The sequence below is a fragment of the Euprymna scolopes genome, chromosome 10 (genome assembly GCF_053919585.1).
Source record: "Euprymna scolopes isolate OS-2025 chromosome 10, ASM5391958v1, whole genome shotgun sequence".
Classification (NCBI taxonomy): Eukaryota; Metazoa; Mollusca; class Cephalopoda; order Sepiida; family Sepiolidae; genus Euprymna; species Euprymna scolopes.
In genome coordinates this window covers 52,524,083-52,546,742 of record NC_136491.1, presented here as the reverse complement: position 1 = coordinate 52,546,742, position 22,660 = coordinate 52,524,083, and the positions used below count along the sequence as shown (strand labels likewise).

The window sequence follows — 22,660 nt, the reverse complement described above, 5'->3', positions numbered from 1 at the left end:
ATATATATATATATATATATATATATATATATATTAGTGGCCTGACAAGGCCACGTGTTAGACAAAACCTCTAACCAAATTTCATCCCAAAGTAACAAAACTAAAGCTGGATTGCCAGAGCACTATACATATATAGGTAAATGTGGGCATGTTTTATTGGTTTGAAAATATAGCTTTTTTTACCAATCGTCATAAAATTATAAACATACAATAATATTATATTCTTTAAAATATCTGGAAATGTTCATGCAGTTTCGTCTCCTAGAACCAAAGATAAAATCATTTCTAATATATATATATGCATATATATATATATATATATATATATATATATATAGATAGATAGATAGATAGAGAGAGAGAGAGAGAGAGAGATGTTCCACGTCAGCGACTGCTGATCAGAATTTAACAAATGATAGCTCGTTGGAAGGCTAAATTGTGTAGTAGGCTATGTCACAGTCGCCCTTAAGGTCGAACATTAAGGGGAAAATCCATCATCCAGAGCGTATTTTTCGAACATGTTATAGTTATAAAATGTTTTAATCATAGTCATTTGTTTTCCGAGTTTTGCATATTGATTATAAAATATGTGTTATTTCCCAAAATCTTTGGCCTTGCTACTATCGTTTTAAATGATATGAAATAACAGCAAGGAGGGAACTGATTCTAAATATCTGTCATATCTTATGCCCCCCTCTTTGGGTTCTATACATTAAGTAAATTTCACAGTGTATAAGTATTATTTCATAATGGGAATATTCATAATCGTACCCTATTTTCAAAAGAGGGGAGATATTACACATGAGAAATATTTGGAATGAAGTCTCTCCTCGGTGGTATTTTAGATGATTTGAAACCATAGTAGCAAGTTTTTGTCTTCCCCTCCATCACGGCCTGAGGTTTGGGATATATATATATATATATATATATATATATATATATAAATTATTTACAGAAAGTAAAGATGAAACAAGTTATCGGTACTGTCGTTTTCAAACCTAATAATAGAAGAATGTTTCAGATAATCCTATTAAGTTCTCTTCAGCCGATACCCATCTCTTAATATATATATATATATATATATATATATATATATATATATATATATATATATAATTTATATTATTACAAAATATATCTTAATATATATATTTATAACATATATATATATATATTTATATATATATATATTTATAAATATATATATACATATATACATATATATATTTATATATATTTATATGTAATTAGCGTTTATATACTCAAATTTATTTTAGAAAGAATTACTGTTTCCTATAAGAATATATTGTTTGAACCAAAGCATACAATGTTTAAAATAATGTCCTTAGACTTATCTGGTATATTGAGCAATTATATTTGGCTTGATTCTCTCATATAAATAATACGTTCCAATAATATTTTGTAAGACTTGAACTGCTAGATTCACTAATTTGTAATCTAACCCAGTTCATTATCCTAAAGTATATATATATATATATATATATATATATATATATTATTTTATTTTTACAATAATTATTTAAATTTAATGTCCAACAATAGAATTGCCCAGAATTTGTCAACAGATTGTCATTGTCATTATAAAGTTATATTTATGATTATGATATATAAACTCACAAATATCCGCCTTCAGAAGATAGACAAAGTGTTACACCTGTTCCAGATTATTGATAATCATTAAACTTATTGTTTATTACGTTTTATTATTCGGCTACTATTAAACTACCCTGAGGGTACGATTATTACTTACTTACAGTCGTCTGTCCGTTTCTAACGGTCATCAATGATGTTTTAAAAAATAAATTTAGAGAACGTTTCGATTTTTACATATTTATTTACTTTAAAGATATAAATAGTCTGTTAATCAATAGTTGAGAGTAAGACGTTACTACTAATATAAATACTAATTATACAAATTCTTCTGTTTTTCGTTCATTCATTCATATTTTACGAATATTCAAGCATGGATATCAGTTTCCAGATCGTCAGTATCAATATGATAAGCCTTCGTTTGAAATAGACAGAAGTTGCAATTTATGTACATGAAATCAAATCCAAATGTATCTCTTCAGTATTGTGCTTCCATTTAAGTACAATTTACTACTACTTGTGATAAAGCGTCGTTATTCGTAATCAGATTTTGGTCATTTAATTCAATATATTCAATCGCTCCGTTAAGTTCTTCACAAGACAACTGCAAATGTATCTCATCAATTTATCGCACCAAGCCTTATACTCAAATGGATTAAAAGTTTAATAAAAAGAGTATTGACATTGAAAAATTGTTTTTATCACTGTAAATTGTATTTATACATATGCACACGGTGACATATTTATACTATATTCATTTTAAATTGTAATAATTTCATCAATTAAAATAAAATAATAAAATATAATACTGTCATTCTGCAAACGACTAAAATGAAAATGTTGAAAATAATTGCAATTGTTTACTTACTAATACTTCGATTTTCACTGACGCTCTAGCGCTTGCGACTCCATCGCTTGCGATCACATCCATGGTTATACTGAAAAGCAGAATGTATTCTTTGGAATAATTTGTACGCGTTTAAATGTAATAATAACGGTAGCTCATATGCTGTATATATAGATTTGAAGAGGAAAATAGAAAGATAATGAAGAATGCAGTTCAATTACCGGAAAAATCTAATTTTAACATATCGCAGATTTAACATCTACATAATCCGAAAAGTTTTTAATTACAAAACCGAATTCAATTATATAAGAATGAAAGAAAAGTCTAAAATTGTAAAATGGAAATAAAGATAACAATTGCATAAGCCGATATCTAAAAAATATTCAATTATTAAAGAGAATTTAACAACATAAGGATAACATACATATATATGTATATGTTTATATATATATATATACATATATATATATATATATATATATATATATATATATATATATGGGAGATATATTTGGTCCAAAAACGGGGAAAGTGCTCAATACTCAGTAGAGCAAAATATGTTTTTATTCTTTCAACTTCGATCAAATCATTACAAATTGTTTCAATAGACAGGACAATAAGAAAAACCTGTCTTCAGATAATTCGAACTAAAAAACTATATCGAAGAAAAAAAAGATTCTTTTAAAATTACGTATGAATATCAAAACAAATAGTACTGCACATAGATGGAGACGAAAAAATGTGGAAAGAGATATAAATAATATTCATAATTATTATTAAGATTAAAATAGAATTGAAGGAAAGAAATAAAAAGAAGTAAAGTAAAAAAGGGTAATGGTAAGTAATGTAGAATTAAAATAAAAAGTAAAAACAAAAAAAGGACAGAAACAAAAACAAAAACAAAGAAAAGAACAATGACAAAAAACAAGACAAAACAAAAGCAAAAATATGCAAACATATACAAGAATTATATATATATATATATTTATTGAGTAATGTGATTGATAATATAAAATTCAAATTACATAAGTATATATATATAAATATATATATATATATATATATATTACAATAGAAAATGCGAGCATTGAAAGTAATATGGTTAAGCTTAAACATGGAAAATAAGAGACTAGTTGTTAAAACTGGAATAGAAAAGGACAAGATATATATATACATACATATATATATATATATATATATATATATATATATATATATACTTACATGCACTCACATGTATATTACCCGATTAACATGAGCAATTTGCAATATAGGCCGGGCATTCTATTTTTAGAACAAATTCAGACTAGTTGCTGAGTGTAAGATTTAACGTGATAAGTGTGGAATAGAGATGCATTAAATAATCAACATTTAATCTTTTGGGCACTATGAAATTGCGTGGGCAATATACAAATCTTGTTATGGTACATTCGATGGTTTAATTCCTATTTTACTTGCGAAATTAAGGTGTTATAGAAATTATAGATATGCGAAATATGTTCATTTATATATATTAAATGTATTTTTATCCTGAGGAAAAATAATTATCCTTACAGCCTCCCAGATGATACCGTGACAGGGTTTGTAGCCTGGGGTGTATGATTTTCAGTTGCAAAGTATAGCTCATTAAAACGATCTATTAGACTTAAGATTTTAATTAAAGTAGTCAGGTATCATTTGTGAAAAGAATGATGTGGTAAAAAATGCACTTATAAGCTAAGGAGAGCGCCAATATAAATGTTAATTACATTTTCTTTTTAAATAAACAGAAAACCATTTTTTGAAATATTTATAGTATAGATTGTAATTTTCTTAATTACATAATTGTTTTACAATTATCACTATTTCATTACTATTATTCTTAATAATACTAATTAGAAATATCAGATTTTAAAGCATTTCATGGTCTTATTACTTCATAATATTGTATTTATCTATTATTAATATTATTATTATTGTTGGTGTTGTTGGTGTTGTTCTGGTTTATGTACTACTTATATATATATATATATATATATATATATATATATATATATATATATATATATATGGTGCATATTCGTGCAATGTATTTTCTATATACATGCATATATATATATATGTATATATATATATATATATATATATATATATATATATATATATATATATATTCTTTGTTTTTTTGTGTATTGATATTCATATATAAAATTCTTTTTCATCTTTATTTAAGAAATAATAATAACTTTCGTTGTATCTCAATTTGTGGTGACGGAATCTGATAATAATGTAATGTGTGCCAGAACTACATTAACTGGCTAGGAATTTAAAATATCAGAGCATCGCACATGGTATTACAAAATGGATGCTTAAAACGAACAGTAAAACTTTTTTTAACATAATGATTCTGGATAAATTAAGCTGAGTATAAATAGATAGGTTTTCGATTTTTATGCAACAAGAATATTTGATGATATCAAAAAATAGTAATGGTTAGTTATAACCTCTCCGTTGTTGTTTGCAGAGTTATAATTTAGAATAAGTTTAAACAAAAAAAAACGAGAAAATTAGTTTTAAAAAACTGCTCGACTTACTAGCTGTCAGTCCCAGAGTCGCTCATTTTTACAGGTCGCGTAGCTGTGATTTTTCCATCGATTAACCCGATTTGAAACAGTCCAGGCACTTCTTCGTTTATAAGAGAATATCGAACCGGACTACCTACCTGATCTATATCTTCTGCCTAAAAAATAAAAAAAAAATAACAGCAAAATTTGATTATTAATCGAACAGATTCCGAAGAAAAATTCATACAAAATAAGTTATGTATTTAAAAAATAGACTGTTCTTCAAGAAAGTTTATTTCTGTCTTCTTTATATCAACCTCAATGTACGAACACTCATGTGAGTTTTTATAACATATTTAATAGAGGTTAGGTTGTTTGGTTGTATCAAATCTTTTCGGCTTGTTTAATATTGAATTCAGTCTAAACGTTCGGCGATGACAGTTTTTCCCACTTGAGCATGAAGGGCATGATGTGTTACCTGGTTGAGTGATTAAGTAGATTATTTAACATGAATAGACAATCATGTTGCGACAGATATGCCCACTGAAAGGTCACGCTGTTTGGCTGATCTCAGGAAGCATTGGTTGAGATGATACTATTGCAGACTGATTATTCGGCGTTTTGGAATGCTTGCAACTTTTATGCAATTTGTCATGGGAATATTACATTTTCTTGAGAGAAACCAATGCCCCTAAGCGATTTACTGATACAATGCTTTCTCTGTTTATACAGAAGTTAAGCGAAAAATCCCAGAGAATATGCGTTGGTGAAATTATGTTCAATTGGTTCTCACACAAACTGCTCCAGGCTGTTTTCACATAAAGAAAAATACAACTATGTCTGAATACGAGAAATATGCTGCGAAAAACGACAAATGTAAGACAATGAATGCATTTTGATGAAAACATTACAACAGATGATAATTTCGTCTCCTTCTGCATGAGACTTGTTTCTGTTTATTGTCAATATGCCTAATATTTAAAGATTACATTTTTTTATTAAACAGCTTTGCCTCATACATGCTGTAATGCAGCCTAATAGTGATGTGGATTAATGCTAATACTTGTCTTTAGTCAGCAACAAAAATGTTGCACCTGTATTCTATGACATCTGCTTTTTTATTTTATCTTATTTATGACTTTGTCTTCACCTGTGTGTATTATACATGTGCAGTGCATATATATTATTGTTTTCTTCGTGTATGGATGATTAACTGCTTCTTTTTTCGCCCACACACATTATATATATATATATATATATATATATATATATATATATATACATATATATATATATATAGTCATCCACATACAGTACTGTTTCGCTGTTTCACAGCTCATCAGTGCGGCTAGACAGGCAACTACCTCAAGCCAGGATTGAAACCCGACCGTTTGTACGGCAGTCAAGTCTCCTAACCATTACGCTATTGGCGGCTGCTTGAACAAGTAGTGAGTTTAACGATGTTTTGACATCGTCCGAAATACCTCCGCTCGATTTGTTTACACAAAGAGCGTCGCTTATATGCTAATGGTAATTCGTTTTTCACTTCTCAATATGTTCAACTCAACGTTATGGAGCATTATATATATATATATATATATATATATATATATATATATATATATATATATATATATATATATATACGAGGTGCCTTAATAATATTTTAAAACGTTTTTTCGTATAGGACTTTTATTCATAGTAAACACATTAAAATCTGCTCCCTTTCAAAGTGATCTCTTCCGACTTCAATGGACTTATTGTACCGTTTCAACAATTTCTGGAAGGTGCCATGGAAGTGGTATTGTGTAAACCCGTCAATGACCCACGTCACAGCCTCATTTATCTCTTCTATTTTCTCGCTAACATCCTCTAAGGTTTTCCTTGAGCTCAGGATACAACCAAAAGTCACAATAGGCAATGTTTGAACTATAGGGAGGATGAAGAAATACCTTGATGCCCATCATGGTCAAATAATCTGTGACATGGATTGAGTTGTGCATTCGGGCAAGTCCCGTGCATCTTCAGTTCCTCACTAATAATTATGTTCCAGTTCCTAAACTGAAATCAAACTGTGCACTCATTGTCTTATTTATAAAATCATTCACTTGGCCAATACACTTAATGCTCTGACTTCTTTACTCCTCTCACACCTCTCATCATCTCTCACAGTTTCTCTTCTTCCCTTGAATCTCTTATGTTAATCAAGAATTGATGTCCGATACATGAAAAATGGTTTAAAAGCAATCTGAAACATTCCGTACATTTCTGTCATTTTTTTTCAAGTTTAAGTTAATAAATTAATGGTATTGCATGTAGTTCTTCTAAACTGTCCGCACGCCCAGATTGCATTTCTGAAATTCATCAGCTGTGACAATCAGGTTTTAGTAAGGTGTATTCATATTACTGCTGCAGCTGTTTATTTGAACCTGAAATCATAAAAATTGACCAGTCGTCTCATTGAATGTATAGCTATAACAATAAATTTTCGAGAGCCTTCGACAATTTGAAATACTTGTACAAAAATCTGGAAAATTACTGAATACATCTCGTATATATATATATATATATATATATATATATATATATATATATATATATATATATATATATATATATATATATACCGTACGTTGGGGTGATTGCACCAAATCCGGGGTTAATTGCACCAACTAAAAAAAAGCGCTCTTTATATGCGTGGTTTCCAAAAGAGCACTTTTAGCTAGTTGACGCAATTACCCCGAACTTGGCGCAATTACCCCAAAGGACAGTATCTATTTTCATTATTTTATTTCAGCAATGCTCAATACGTAAGTAGAGATAGATAGTAAGTTTAGTAAGATTCGTAAAGCATCAACCTAGTCAATCCTCACGGGGGTACAACGCGAAGAATTTTGTATAATTAATTGACATTTATTTCGTGTAATTAATTGACATTTATTTCGTGTAATTAATTGACATATATTTTTTAAAATTCTGTATAAATTGTTAATGAGTGTTGATATACATAACATAATTTAAAATAATTTTCGATAAAGGTTAATTAATAGTAAATTATTTGTTTTATTCTGCTTTAAAAAATTGAATCATCTAAACACTGTTTGATCTGGAGGGCGCAAAATTCTCTTACGTTATTAAAAATCGTATATGAGTCACGTACATTACTGATAGTATTTTTTTTTATAGGAGGTTTTCAATTAATTTTATAAATGTAAACCGTGAAAAGTAAAAAGCTTAATTACTGTCCATCAGTTGCCAATAAAGTTTGGTGGAAAATCACTAAAGGTACCAGTAATAGTTTTAAACGTAGAAAAAAAAGAATGTTACGGATCCGTATATTCGTGGCATACGAATAATGAGACCTGTTAACAGAATTCTGCAGAACCCTTAATTTAAAGGAGAAACAGAGTACTGAAGAGGAAAGTGTAAGCTTTCTTCTTTGTTGGAATATTTTTTGTGAGAGACGTTTTGTCCGGAAATTATATCATTGTATTTAAACGAGGTATGAAATAGACGCATAATTCCGGGAAACACGTTTAGAAAATGCTGTAAGCTTTTTTTGCGAAACATATGTTTTTAGATTTTCCGGTTATTTTACCACTGAAGCTATTGTAATATGAGTAAAAGCGAGATAATCTTTTATCATGACATAATTTAGTTGATCTTCTGCCAATAGCTACTGTTTTATAATAAAACATTAACCAAAGTTATGATAGTGTCTATTAAAACAGCGTATGTTCAATCAGTGAGCTTTGGTATCTTTACCACAGCGTTGCTGGATTTCAAGTCTTTCCTAAAACTAAAGGTAAATATGTTTACAGTTCATTGAATAAAATATATTTGCTCCTTTGCGAATAATTGAACACACTTGTTTTTATTCTCTAACATACCGAATTGCATTATATATACATACATGTATATGTATGTATATAAATACATATATATGTATAAATGCACATATACATGTTTATATATACATATATATGTATATAAATATATGTGTATGTACATACAAATATATATGTATATATAATGTAATTATATATATACAAATATATATGTAAATATGTGATGTAATTATATATATATATATATATATATATATATATATATATATATATATACTTTTTATTTGCTTTACATAAGCATTTAGATGTCGCTACACACTCGTAAGCATAGCAGATGGTGTATAATTTATTACTAGGGCCATGAGAAGAGAGTATTCTTTTCATTATTTTGACTCTCAAAATTAATATCTTATATGTCTTCATATAGAGTGATGTTGTTCTCGATTGATTAACTGTGTCTAACGGTGGCGGATATATAGTCGAAACTCCAAACAATAATTAAAATATCCTCTTATTACTGACTGTTTTTTGCTGGTATGTTTTCCAGCACTTGATGCTACAGTCGACAGTTAACTTTCTTACAGACAACCTATTGTGTCGTATTTTATATTCGCGCTCCTCCTGGCATAAACTTACCGCTGAATGTAAAGTGGCTCACACTCTCTACTTCTGTGTGACAAAACTTCCATTCATGGTCATTACTGAGACGACTCATCTTATTACAAACATTCATAAAAAAGACATCCATTAAAAGCATACATATGTATGAGTGTACTTCTTATTCTAGGATTTAAAGTACTAATATCTTATAGTTATGATACAAATTCATTTTTAATTAATGAAATAAATTCGCTGGTAAATTTAAGATATTATGGATAACATATACTTTTTATGCATGTTTAATATGTACCAAATTATAATAAATAAGTATATAAATGTGTGATTCTACTACACGTGTTTTTTTTTAGATATGATAAATGCACGTAAAAATTTAAACACAGCAAATGATATTTTGGAAATAAACAGCCTGTGAACGAGATAATATATTTAACACATAGATGGAATATTAGCAGGTACGGGTAAGATTTTTGGAGAATAATCTAAAACAAAATGACGGCATACTTTCTAAAATTTCTTAATTGGGCTCACACGACCATATGCATTTTTTTTAGAAACAGTACGATTAAGAATTGTAGAGATTGTATAGATTGTCTATATAGTCATAATGAAAATCGCACCAAATTATATTAGTAATTAAAAGAAAGTGACATTAAATATCCAACCTTAACAATGACTTCCGGTGAGGGGTTCGTACTTCCCTCTGCAATTTTCCCATAATAACTGGGGTTTGGAAATATGGGTTTGTTGTCGTTCGTATCTTCGACGTTTATGATAAGGTCAACCAAAGTTCTCCTTACATCAGTGGGTGCGTTATTATTGTCAACGATTTCCACGGTTAGATTGATTTGTTTCCGAAATTCGTAGTTGAGACATGGGTATTTGCCCGGTGTAGCACAAGCGGCGACGGTCACTTCGCCACTGATTTGATTAAGAGTGAACCTGTACGTGTAGGAAAAATAACGTAAGTTATACAATCAAAAATAACTTGAAAAAAAGGAAACAAAAAAAAATCACAGATAAAGAGGAATGCACCAGCAACACATTGATTTTTTGTCTCGGCTTAATGTTGTTTTAGTACAAATATCCATAAGAATTGAATGCAATTTATTGAGTTCTAAGAGCGAATATGGTGTTATAGACACACTAAAGTATAATTATTACAGAATTTTCACTATAAAGATCTCCAATTTATCCAGAAGCTAATGATGAGACATTTGTCTGTTTCTTTTTTGTTGTATCTCAGTTAAAGTTGAAGACATGCACATAAATACGAATTTCATTCCATGAGAAAATAAGACATTTCTAGGTAACTGATATCCGACCTATTTTCAATGTTGATTTTTTAACAACTAGCAGTTTAAAAATACTGAAGAGAGTTTTTTTTTGCTGCTGGCACTAATTTGGACTATGAGAACGCTAGAGGATAATCATTACACTGTTTTCACCATAACCACTTCGTGGTTACCTGAAAATTGATGATGTAAGGTTTTTAAGTTCGATACACAGGCAGAAATAATAATTTCATTTATATAATAGAATAATAGAATATAAATATATATAAATACAGTAATTTTATTACAAAATCTCACTCGCTTTTAGTATGCCTTTGATCCAATTTCATAGATCTTGAAAAACACCATTTTGACATCCTGACTACTAACCAAATAAAGGGCATATACTAATGGGAAATGAAAATAGAATAAAGGTAATCTCAGTAACTGGATTGGAGCACTTATATCACAAGATTCCTCTGTGAAGTGACACTTGCACTGATAGCAAAATAATTTCTTTTTCATTTGCTTTGTGTCTCCAGAAAAAAAATTGTACCCGCACCTTCTTCAGTAAGTAGATCTTCTGCGCTGAAACAAGTCTCAGATAAAGTATCAATATTCACGTTGCATTTAGCTAGTTCACTGCCAGAAATAGCTGTTCTCCGGTCTTGATTAACTTACTTTTCTATATCAAGACGTGCTCTTATGTTCCAGATAGCCATATTCAATTTAGTTTTCTTTTAAGCATAAATCACATCTCCATCCATTTTGGTTCCCTTTTATAAATATACAAACGTCAGATGGATTTTATTAAGGAAATTTTTGCAACCAAGGTACTACAGCGTTGTTAACTCTTTGCGTTGTTTACTGTCTGCGTGGTGGCTAGATTGTTAATGACTTGAACCGGAAACTTAGTTGCTCCAAGTTCAAATAAAGTTCGTTCTACAGAAACTCTTCCACCCAACCCAAACTAGCCTTGTTTCTAATGTCATAAAGCGGATGTAAATAAAATATCAATAGTGACATAAAAGGTTTGGTGGTGCCATGTAATAGCGCAAGTGAAATCTTGATTATTGGACCCAAAGTTCTAATACTGAGAAATAATATTAGAAAAGTGGCTAGCTTGATTATGATTGGATGCAACGCCAATTTTGATCCCCGGGAGGGATTATTGCCCTATCGCTGTTCTTCCCTCTGGCTCTCATTCCATAACTAGCCACGTAAACCAACATTTGATGAACAGATAAAACACGTTAAACGTGTTTATTTTATAAATTATCATCTGATAGTTTCGCGTTTAATTGAAGTATTCCAATGAATTCCGACTCTAACAACAATGATAAAATTCCAGAAACTTAGTGTACATTTCGTATATATCTGTTTTCTTACTTTGGATAAGCTAAATCTATATTTATACTGTACTAGAAGCGTTGCTTATCTTCAATTACCATCTTTGTGGTAGCTTATATTTAGCGAGAAAACTTCATAGCCCTAACTTGAACTAGGACACATTATTTTTTTTTTAATATAAACAATCTTCGTCAGCTAGTAGGGGTTACTTAAAATATCTTATATCACGTATCGTAACTTCGAACAGTCTACGATTGCTTACCCTCACCTGAAATATAGGAAGATGATTTCCTTTGCGTAGAAAAGACTGAGATCGATAATGTTTACCTGTAAAGTTTTAAGTAATCTATTACCCTATAAAAGGGAGTGGTCGGTTAAATCTTCCTGAATAGATCTGTGTCACATATCTATAACTAGACAATTTGGAGGCCGCTCGTTTTCTATCTGGAAAAGTTTGTGCATATCCTTATTTGTACCACATTCGGTCCCTAATCTTTAACTGATTTTTTTACTTTTTTCTTAGATCAATCAGATATATTCACGTTGTATTTAATATATTTAAAGTTTAGTTATTTCGTTCTAGAAAAAAAGTTATATTAACAAATCCGAATGATTAAAATCCCAAAACGATGAAATCAGACGAGCGAAACGTTAATGTATATAAAGAAATGTGTTACAATATATCATCTGATGCTAGTTTGCGCTTTCGACATTTATATCTTGAATCGTCCGATCAGTAAATATATTGATTTTGATTAATATTCTGTTGGTAATGCATTAAATTCCAATTTAACTTATTTTAAAATTAATTTTCAAAAATAAATGTTATGCTATAAAAATTAGATTGTCACAATTTTTATGAAGCAAGTAATTAGGTATATTACTTTTTTTTTCAAGAAATGGTTCGCTGCCACTTTAAATTATGTATTATATGATGAAGAAAGAGCTATGTTTCTGTTAGCCCTGGCAGTTATTTAATATTTCAAAAAGAATATAATTTAATATTCCAAAAAGAATATAATTTAATATTTCAAAAGGAATATAATTTAATATTTCAAAAGGAATATAATTTAATATTTCAAAAAGAATATAATTTAATATTTCAAAAAGAATATAATTTAATATTTCAAAAAGAATATAATTTAATATTTCAAAAGGAATATAATTTAATATTTCAAAAGGAATATAATTTAATATTTCAAAAAGAATATAATTTAATATTTCCAAAAGAATATAATTTAATATTTCAAAAACAATGCAATTTAATATTTCAAAAGGAATATAATTTAATATTTCAAAAAGAATATAATTTAATATTTCCAAAAGAATATAATTTAATATTTCAAAAACAATATAATTTAATATTTCAAAAACAATGTAATTTAATATTTCAAAAGGAATATGATTTAATATTACAAAAGGAATATAATTTAATATTTCAAAAACAATATAATTTCATATTTCAAAAGGAATATAATTTAATATTTCAAAAAGAATATGATTTAATATTTCAAAAGGAATATAATTAATAGTAAATTATACAAAATGTTGAAAGAAAATTTTCTACCGGATTTCACTAAATATGATAATTTTATTACATAAAATTTAATTAAGTGCGCCGAAAACCTACCTTGAACATATGTAATGAAATTTGATTTTAATTTAAAAATAATGAAACAAAAAGTAAAAAAATAGACTTGATTACTGAATTGTTATCAGGTCTATCAAGGGTTCCGATATAAAATGTTCTTGTACCCTCTTTCTACTCGAAAATGTGGTTTTGAGCGTTCTCTTTTCAAAATATTTTTGTCTAATCTTATTGATTTCCTGAACTCCCACATTAATATTCGTCAGGTGCCATTATCATTTCTAGTTTGAGCAATGGTATACTTGATGAGGTTATTTGGTTTTAGTTTATTTATCTTAAATAGTGAACGTCTTGGTGCTGTGTTCAATTCAAATGTTATTGTTGAAGATTAAATTTTCTAGTTCCTTCTGCATTTGCATATAACTTTGTGTAGATTCTTATTTTCCGTTTCTTTTTATCTGTAAAGTTTTGTCGAACGTTTAACTTACATGTTATTAGGTAGCATCATTGCTTTGGTAAACGGTGGTCCTGGAAAACATTCTTTATCTTATCGCATACAGAGCATATTTCTGTCATGAGCTGCTAGTTGAGTGAGCCTGCTTTCACTGTTTTCTTGATCAATTTTATAATTACAGATATTATGTATATTATAAGCAGCCAAATACCCATGCTGTTTAAAGAGTATAATACGATTCCTTGTATTCGATCTATGGCACGGCTATGTTATTTTCTGCTCTGTATATTTCGGCTTTTCGATCGCGGTTGTTATATTCTGCACTTGTCGCTGTCCGGCAACCTCTATGATTTTCAGAGAATAGTTTACTGACACGAAGGGACTAGTAGATTTATTTTCTTAGGTTTGCCGTTAAAATTTTTAATGTCGTTCGTAAGCATGTCGGTAGTTGCTTGCAGTTTCCTCATCCAAATATATGAGTACCCTGTTTTTTATCTTTGAACTTGTATTAGTCTTTCATATAGCTAAGGATGTTTTACAAATAATCCGTGTATTCTGTCATAACAGTGTTTTCAATTTTATGATTTTTCATCTTGAATGTTTCCTTATTCATTTCAGTTGTTTTCTCGTCTTCGATATATTTTAGCTTTTTCATGTTTTCTAGCGAGCAAACACTTCCGTTTCTCCAGATAAGCCAAATATACAGCATTTTCGTTTACAAACAGGTTCTCGTTAGGTCACTGGAGCAAAACAACAAGTAATTTATTGATTATTTGAGAATATCGGGAGTTGTATGCATGATGCCGTTGACACCTCATTGGAAGAACTGCAAACATCTAACGCGTGCATTCTCTGGACAGGAGTGTATATTAGATTAGGGACAGCTTATGAAGTTTATATTCCATAGAAACTGACTCATTTTGGTGAAGCTAGTTTGGCACGACTGCGAATAATACAGCTGCGTTAACAGTGGTAAACTACGTTACTTAATTACCGTAAGATGAGGTGACTCTGGCCACCGGGGTGACCTTGTGCCATTAAGAAAAATGAAAAATAAAGGTAATAATGCGTAAATAATATAAGATCTCTCCATGTGTAAACATAATTTCTAGGTCTTATACGATTTCATAATTTTACAGACACATTGTGATGCAGCGGCACACATTACTGCAGAGATATCTTCAATTTAAAATGGTCGCTTGACTGCATGATCTTTTTTTTTTCCTAAAATTTATATCTTAAAACTTCTGTGAGTGCAAAGAATATTTTTCATCGTTTTGTTAAGATTTGGTAATATTAAGCATAATAAGGATAAACACTGTGAAAATAAGTTAATTAACATGATAAAACACACTATTAGTGGGATTTGGAGATTGCAAAAGACACCCACTAGTGTGCGGACATGTGTGGAGTGAATTTGGCCACCACAGTTCTACATAAAATTTTAAATTGGATATTTTATTTTGGCAATAAATTTAATCTTTACACTTTTATTTGCCTACTAAAAATGGCAGTAGTGCTTATACAATAATTTCTTCCAGAAAAATACCAAGACCATATCAAACAGTACAAGGAGCGAGAGGCTACAACTCAACTCAACTCTTCATGAAGGGTGTTCGGTATCCAGAAAGGATTATAAACACTATAAATAACCTACAAGCCTTATGTAAGCAGGAATAGTAACAGGACAAACACTGCCATTGTACGTTGTGTACCAAACAAAACTTCTCTGGTAAGCATAGAGAAAGTTTTTGATGCGCATAAAGTTCTAAACCCCTTCCACAAATTCTATCTGATCAGTCGGAGTAAATCAATAAGGTCTTTATTTCGAAGCTACAAAAGACTTCGATATAGGAAAAAATTTGGAACAACTAACGCCAAGTGATAAAACTGGAAATTGCTCCAGAAACGAGCATTTCAACAAGGCTTGTAGCAATACCAGAGAATAGCGGAGATGCCGCTCAAGATGTAACTCGTGAGGTTAGTTATTCTGGATATTCTAGGTTAGGCCACCTAGAATATCTTCCAACAATTACTAAGCATGTAATATTTGACAAAATGGCCTTTGTGCTACGTGTTCCTGTTCACTTTCTTTATAATTCCACACCATCAGAAATTTTGTGTGTACCTTATTTAAAAGGATTACAAGCATAGTGTGGCTAATTTGAACCAAAGTCACCCCAGATTACGGTAACTCTTTAACTTATTAAGTCATGTTCGGTAATCACACGTTGTAGCAGACGGGTATCTGGTGTAAATCGCCTTTTGTGTACAAAGCATGCTGAACTGGCACTAAATATTGTTAGTAAAATATAAGAATGTTTTAAATCCAGAAATATAAAAAGAAATACTCACAGTTCTGCATGCATTCCCTTTAATTGGGTGTAACGTATACCATTCGTTCCAAATGCTCCAGAATCGATATCATATGCCTTTAAAAAGAAAGAAAACGTTTAGATCATTGATATCCGGCGTGGAAAACCTAGCAAAGCGATCTTTTTACAATCTCATTTGTGAACCGCATTGTATATAATCTACATCGCTAGATAACGATCAGAATTGCAAGGCTTCTATTTTCACTTGCGTTTATTCTTTGTCTACAACTTAAAATATACAGAAACATATCAAATTGTATCGATTTGAATGTGTTTCCCTGTATTCTTTGTCTTATTTTGTATTCGTGAATATGGCCAATGCGTGTTGGGTGTCTCCATGTGTGCGTAACAGCAGTATTCTTAAATAACTTAAGTCGCGTGTAACCATAAACAAATACAAATGGATATGATGGCAGAAATAGCGCCACTCAGGTTCCTAAATTGATTTTGTTTTGACGAGCTACAGTTATACAATGCAGTTCTCATATATACTTATTACTGTTTATTGGGTTCTATTTTTTGTATTTTTAAGTTGCAGATCAAACGGATCAATTGTGCACATTTCCAAAATGTGTCAACTCGTATCTATTAATCTTTTGAATAAAGAGTGAGCGTAGGACGATAGATAGAGCAACACATGCACGCATCGGTTGTAACAGAAAATTAATTTGTCTCGGTGAATAAAGATTAGTAAGTACGTGCTCACGAAACCACGCTATAACACAGGCGAACGTAGATGTGATAATCAAAAAATGCTTCATCCAATAAATTCAGTTAACTTTCCTCTGATATTACCAAACAACGAACGAGCACACCTATAATAATAACGGCAAGCGTTTGTTTTTCAACTATAACACTGATTGAACCTTCAAAAAAACCAATATAGTATCTACAATACTGACAAAAACAACGTCTCTTTTTCAACTATTCAACTGATTGAATCTTCATGAAAAACCAAGATAGTGTCGACAACATTGACACAAAAAAAACACAACGAAACAACATTTTCGAAGTCATAACAAACATACATCACTGAGTTATGTAACAACGAGTCATGACCAAGTAAATATTTAAAAAATACTGAAAATATATTAAAAAGAATATTTTTTCGTCTATCATTCAAAACAAATTGTCACTCTAAAGAAAGAGAAAGAATTTTATTATTTACTTTTCGTCTCCGTTTATCTAACACAAAGAGAACACACTCCAGAGAAGTTTTGTTTAGCGAAAACTTTTTTACTAAAAACAAGAAGATAAGTACTTTGGATGAAAAAGTATTGTTCGACAGGGAGAGCTAAACTGCAAGTAAAACATCTTTTTGAGTGAAAACTAGTGGGAAACGAATCATTGTCTTCCCCCTTACAGTTGTTCTAAACAATTAAACTTTGTCAAATTGAACAGCGTTATTTAAACAGAATCTGTGCATTCTTTATTTTACTAACCATACACAAATGGATGAAATCTAGACACAATTAATAAACCTATCAGATCACAACGACATGAAAAACAAGAACAACTATTCGAACGACTACAGATTTAACAGCATAAAAAAACAAGAGTAACTACTCGAACGAAAGCAACACATAACACAATTTATTTGATCGTACTGAAGAACGAAAAATTCGTATCATAACTACTTTCTCAAGACTTAAAAACAATGCGTTCGCGTAATACCGCATCTTCAAAAGATTCAATATGGAGTGCAATTGACAATTTCTATGTGCCGGAAGCAGATAAACCGGTTGCTGCATATCATAAAAAGGTATAAAGACTTCTTTGTTATAGACCGCTAACATTGCACTAATAAGAAGAAATTTCGTTTGCTATTACGCAAATTGCTGATTATAATACATTTGTCGATTGTATTTTGCCAGGTAAAAATTCTGTGGTGTCTTTCCCCGATAGAGTGAAACTTTATCATAGATCTTTTGAGCTGTAAATTCCCTCTATTCCATAAAAGATGGAAATATATAAATTTGGTTAAAAACATTGAAAATTATTTCGCAACTAAATATTTCTCTGAATTACAATTATCAGATCTCAGTGTGGACGATTTTAAATATCTAATATTCGCACAGGGACTTACATCAGGTTGAAATACAGAAATAAGAATGTCTTTTTTTTCTCTACTTCTCTCTCTGAATTTTCTACCTCTTTTTCCTCACTTTCTCCCTCTTTTAGTTAATGTTTTTCACCAAAACGTTGTCATTAATTCGTATTGGGGCGAAAAAGTAAAGTAAATATGTAATTAAATGAGCAAACAAAAAGAAGGGAGAAAAAAGATAGAAACAGAATTAACGAGCGACCGAAGTAAGCGAAACATGGCATGCTAGTGCCATTCCTGCTATGATTTATGGTGTCGACAACCTGGTAAAACTTTAATAAAAAAGTTACCCTTTTTTTGTCTCCTGCTAGGTATAGCCAATAAGACGACAGCACTAAATATCTCTCTGTCTTTAGCGTTGTAATCAGAAAATAAAATAAACAAACCTCTCTATATTATTGTTGTTAATATGTAAAAATAAAATCCTAAAAACTGGGTTTTCCTTTATATTTATTCATAAATCATGTGTCTATACAAAATAATATAATATATACATTATAGAAATTGTGGCTGATTTATATTAATACATTTAAATAATAAAATAATAATAAATAATAAAAAAAATGAAAACTGGAGATAAATCATAAATGTTGTAAAAGTATCTATAGTAACAAACAACCAATCAGAAGGGCTCGTCTCTATAAACGGTGAATGAAAAAGTTGTGATGGCAAGCAACAGCCAATCAGAAATATAACCGCCTCTCACGTTCCATACATATTCTGAGAATTTCTGAACACCAGTACTTTTATTATAACTTTTGTTTTAAGGGACGAAAATTGCAAATTCTCATTTCAAAATATAGCTGAGAAAGTGACATATGAACTGTAAAATTGTATAAATTTTGGTCGCAAAATGAGTGAACGGTGAAGCTTTAAATATGATCTTAATGAGTAACGCTAACACTTTACCAAATATATACAAACACTACCGTGTTTGAATGATGTATATATATATATATATATATATATATATATATATATATATATATGCGTGTGTGTTAGTTTGGTTATTATAATAATAGGACTTTCAAGATTCAACTCAGTAAATGTTTGTTTTAACTTCTAAACGCGTTCAATTATACAATAGAAAGTTAAATACCAGTAACTATATATTTATTTGTTTTTAACGGGCCATTTTTGTATCATTTAAACGGCCAAAATATAGGGTGTACATATCTAGAATTTTGTGTGTGCCTAACGTATTAGTACAAACAACTCCCCATTCAATTTTTTAAATAGTAAAGCTACCATTATTAATGCGTTTATATATCTAGCTTCTTAACATTTTTTTACTTTCATAGTCACATAACCAACAGAGCTTACAAAAATGCATAGACTTTCCGTTAACATAGAAATATTTAATTATATCGTAAACATCTATTAAAATTGAACATGTATACACACACACATACACACACACGCACACACACACACACACATATATATATATATATATATATATAGAGAGAGAGAGAGAGAGAGAGAGAGAGAAATACATAATTATTCTTAAATACATAAAAAGTCCATGAAATAATAAATTTGATCGTACATTCGTCATAATTAAACACTTGTGTTTAATAATATTTACCGTCATTGAATTTTTTTTATAAAATCTCTTCTCTACAATTATATAAATGCAACTTCGTCTGTGCTGGTGTTTGAGTTCATTCCTTATATACTCAGAAACGACAAAACAGTTTTGTCTCAGAATACTCCCGATAATTACCGAGTATCGATAAACAAAACCGTTATTTTTATTCATCTATCATCCATGAAGCGATTTTTTCATATTGTCCCTTAGCAAAAATGACAGAACTGCGGGCCGTGGACATTCTACTCTGAGTAAATTGATAGCAGGTTTTTTTTTTTTTTTTTTTGCATGACGTTGTCTTTAGGTTCAAACTCCACGGGTATATTTCCTAATTATTTTTCATTAACTGCAAAAAATGTTATAAGACTTAAAAATGTACGTTTCTTGTTGTATTGCTTTGTTTTTGTTTTTTGTTTGTTTTTTTTTTTGTTTTGTTTTTTTGCATGACATGGTCTTCAGGTTCAGCCCCACCACATAAATTTATTAATGTTTTTTTTTTCGATAACTGGAAATAAGTTTCTATAAAATAATTTTATAAAAGAAACAGTAAGTTCTCTACAGTACAATGTAGAATAACATATTTTGGGCTAAGTTACTGCATGGGGCCATGTGAAGCTTCGTCCCGGGCGATTTCACGGATTTTGATTGCCATAAAAATATAGAAGTGTGAAATATTCGTTGATCATCATTCAATTCCGGGCAACGTCGTATCTCTCTGCTAGTTTTACTATAAAAATGTACTAAATATTTTTACATCATATTGTTATGAATACTAAAAATTAAAATTGAAATATTTTTTCTGTTGATTGATGCCCACCGCGAATAAGTCTAGTATTTTTTAAGAAAAATATATCATGTGAAATTAATGGCATGTGATTCATTCTGAAATGTATTCGACAAAAAAACAATATTAGATCTACGTACACAGCCGTTTCTCTAAATGTATCAATTGAGAGTAATATCGAAGTTGGCAACCGATCAATAATATAATTCCAAAACACTGAGAAAATTATTTTCCTATGTCGACCTCTTTTAAGGAAGAAAAACATAAGTGAACTTCATCGCCACCTAAACAACGCTTAGTATCAGACTCTTCAACTTGTTTTTGTTTTTTTCCTCAACAGCATTACTTACATATATATATATATATATATATAAATATATATATATATATATATAACGGTAATGTAAAAATGGAACTGACACGTTGTAGGCTCAGCTGCAATATAGACGAAGAATAGAAAAGTTGTGTGTGTGTGGGTGTTGTACAACGACATTTATTTCCTCATTATTACCCCTGTGAAGTCACTCACGTCTTGAACGTAATCGTTTTCTCGAACGTTTTATATTCTTGTTTTTTAACGTGACGTCATTTTGCTCACGGCAGCGTATTTGCATATAGCCGTCCATTTTATCTTACGTAACTGCTTCTTTTCATTATTGTTCCCTTATTTTTATTATAATAAAGATTTAACGACTAGACAAATTTTGTCAAGTTGTTAGTTACAGTCTCATGGAAGTTGAAAATTTAATTTCCACTTCATGCCATACTAACAAGGAATGATATAAAAATTACGTATTTAATATTTAGACGGGTCATTACTTACGGGACAGGAATACTCTATCTACGTGATTTAAAAAGGGTTCAGTGCACAATTTCTTATATATTTTCGAGTTCGATATAAAGATTTTGGAGTTGGATGTTAAGATTCTTGAGGTCGTCATGAAGGTAAAAGGTAACAGGTGGAAACGTTGTGAGAAAAAGATGTCAAATGAGTAAGGTTATAAAACTAATACAAATAATACGCAGTTTACAATATATTTTATTTAAGTATAACCTTACTTGTATTGTCGTCACTGGTGTTCCAGCAGGTGCGTCTTCGTTAATTTTAGCCTCGTAATATGGTTTCTGTGATATGGGTGCATTATCATTTACATCTGTGACGTAGATAGTACACGAGGCAGAGCTGGAATATTTCTTAGTTGTGTTAGTTTCACGAGCAATCACCTATAAAAGTCAGAAGAAGAAAAAAAAACATTATTTTGCATGAAAATGTATAATACATGAGACACTTCTTAAAATGGAGTAGTGTTGCCACATCTTGGGAGAAACCGCGTAGAGTACACTTTTTCCCTGACAATGTACACGCTCTACTTTACAGTTTAGTTGTCAATGACCTGCTATGTTAATTACGTTCGCTTTCCAACAGAAGAGATGTTGGTAATCTTCTACTTGATTGTAGAATGTGCTTGACTAAGCTGAAAAGAAAAGTTACTCCCCATAAGATTAATCAGAATTTTATTTGCCTTTGACAAACTTCAAATCTCTATAACATATTACCACGGGTCTGTTTCCCAGCCGCCTACTACACAGTACTTTTCATATCCAATGTCAATACATCCTTTTATATGAAAGCCGTCTTCATAAGTAACTAGTATGTTGTATATTTAAATTAT

At 30.0% G+C, this 22,660-nt stretch overlaps 1 protein-coding gene across 2 annotated transcripts in view; it reads right to left on the bottom strand.

Moving 5' to 3' along the window:
- LOC145285993 (cadherin-87A-like) overlaps positions 1 to 22,660 on the bottom strand; it is a 196,007-nt gene that overhangs the window by 102,956 nt on the left and 70,391 nt on the right. For both annotated transcript variants that reach the window (XM_080134583.1, XM_080134584.1), the window contains exons 14-18: positions 22,047 to 22,211; positions 16,489 to 16,565; positions 10,133 to 10,409; positions 5,032 to 5,177; positions 2,480 to 2,549 (exon numbers count right to left, since the gene is read on the bottom strand). In XM_080134583.1, coding sequence (XP_079990709.1) covers positions 2,480 to 2,549; positions 5,032 to 5,177; positions 10,133 to 10,409; positions 16,489 to 16,565; positions 22,047 to 22,211 — 735 coding nt within the window. The remainder of the gene's footprint in view (positions 1 to 2,479; positions 2,550 to 5,031; positions 5,178 to 10,132; positions 10,410 to 16,488; positions 16,566 to 22,046; positions 22,212 to 22,660) is intronic.